The sequence below is a fragment of the Octopus bimaculoides genome, chromosome 17, assembly GCF_001194135.2.
Source record: "Octopus bimaculoides isolate UCB-OBI-ISO-001 chromosome 17, ASM119413v2, whole genome shotgun sequence".
NCBI lineage: Eukaryota > Metazoa > Mollusca > Cephalopoda > Octopoda > Octopodidae > Octopus > Octopus bimaculoides.
This window is the reverse complement of record NC_068997.1, coordinates 52,864,191-52,866,002: the sequence shown is the minus strand read 5'-3', so window position 1 is coordinate 52,866,002 and position 1,812 is coordinate 52,864,191. Positions and strand designations below refer to the sequence as shown.

The window sequence follows — 1,812 nt, the reverse complement described above, 5'->3', positions numbered from 1 at the left end:
AAACTTCAAACTTCATTTGTTTTCTATTTTGATAAATTCTCTCTGTTGAAAATTATATTTTTATATTTTAAATAATTTGCAATTTCAGAAAATATATTTTTATATTAAATTTGCGTTTTCTAATTTGATAAATTCTACGGACACAAACAGAGGTGAACGAGTGATAGATAGATAGATAGATAGATAGATAGATAGATATAGAGAGAGATAGTGAGATAGACAGACAGATAGATAGATAGCTCCGGCCAGTCATGATATTAGCTGTCAGTAGCCAAAGAATCAACTCAAACCAGCAGTAACGTTCCTTGTCAGTTCTACTTTCAATTCTGACAGCTAATACCATGACAGTGCCGAATTTTCCACTAACCTTGTAGTCGACGTATTCCATGCCATCTAAGCGTATGTTTGGATTTTGGTGTTCATCAAGAAATGTTATATAAAACATTGTGTCAAACCGTTTACCAGAGAAGTGGGTTGGTGTCAACCAGTTGGCCCATTCGGACAGAGCTGTTATGTCGGGAACTAGCTTCAATTGTTTACACATGGATAACAAATTTTCTGGGTCCTCCACAACACTTTGTCTCCAGAATTCCGACAAATCAAGTGGAAGATGACATATTTTCGGTATACACCGCCTTCTTAATGGTTGTCCATTTCTTGTGTCGTGGTTTTGCATTAAAGATTCATTTTTGTCTTCGTCTGTTTTATTTTCTTCAGCTTTTCGTGCAAACAAGACACCGATTTCTTCGAATATCTCTCTAATAGCTGTGATACGGAAGGCCACTTCGCTGGGTATTGCACTAAACTCTGGCAACCTCGGTCTCCGGTACATCGGGGTCCCTGAGTTATTCTTACTACACTTATCATCACCAACACCATTTTTTCTCCGATTGTTCTTAAATAAATTTACCATTTGACCTTCGGGTGTTTGCTCTTCACCTGGTTTACGGGAACCCATGCTCAACACATCCAACCACTGGGCAGAGAAATCCGCCTCTTCGGCCGCTCCACCTGGAAATACGTGAGCTTTTGGGAAGCTGGACATCTGAGGGGTCCTCTCTGCCATAAACACTTGGTAATTCGTCTCGGGCCGTTGTGGGGTGTTTTCTTGAGGTGGTGGCACCGCGACCACCTCTTTGTAACATTGTTTCGGTTGGAGCCGCCTGACAATGATAAGGGTCGCAGATTCCTTCCAATAACGGAGAACACTTGCTGCCATTTATGGAATAACTCCTGGTTCCTGTCTTACCAGTTATAGATATCAATGTTTGAAAATAATATTTCAAACTAGGACACCCATGTGTTGTGTGGGCCACAGCACATGTGCGTGGGTGTGTATTAAACAAGTTGTATCATGTGTACTTACGTATAAATGTGCCTTGGTCGATGGCAAAACTTACAGAATCCACAGAGAGAAATATTAGTTGCAACTTCGTAAAGCCACTTGCCTGAAGTTGTCTTCTTTCTTCTTTATCTTTAATCTTTAATCCTCAAAAATGTGGAACGTCATTGTTAAGGTTTTACAGTTACCTCCCTTACATCTACAACCGGTGACAATCAAAATATGACTACTTTAACAAAGATTCCGGTGCGATTGGGGTTTTTTTTCTTCTTCTTTTTGTGTTTTTAGTTGTATTCGATAAAATTTAATACAATTTATAATCCATTACATTATTTTCTTCTAATTGTATTGTTAGTTGGGATTTCGGCTATTATTAGGCTTACGGTTATTGTTTTACAATAAAACTTTAAGAATAGTTTAGGATCTTGAGAGAGAGAGAGAGAGAGAGTGTTGAAATTACCGAAAATTTC

General features: G+C 38.5%; 1 protein-coding gene across 1 annotated transcript in view; it reads right to left on the bottom strand.

Annotated features, from left to right (window-relative positions):
- The window catches only part of LOC106877279 (acyl-coenzyme A diphosphatase NUDT19), a 5,999-nt gene extending 4,427 nt beyond the window's left edge, over nucleotides 1–1,572 (bottom strand). The window contains exon 1 of the mRNA XM_052973911.1: nucleotides 74–1,572. Within this exon, the coding sequence (XP_052829871.1) occupies nucleotides 74–1,219 (1,146 nt within the window). The 5' untranslated portion in view covers nucleotides 1,220–1,572. The remainder of the gene's footprint in view (nucleotides 1–73) is intronic.
- Nucleotides 1,573–1,812: the final 240 nt, after the last annotated feature.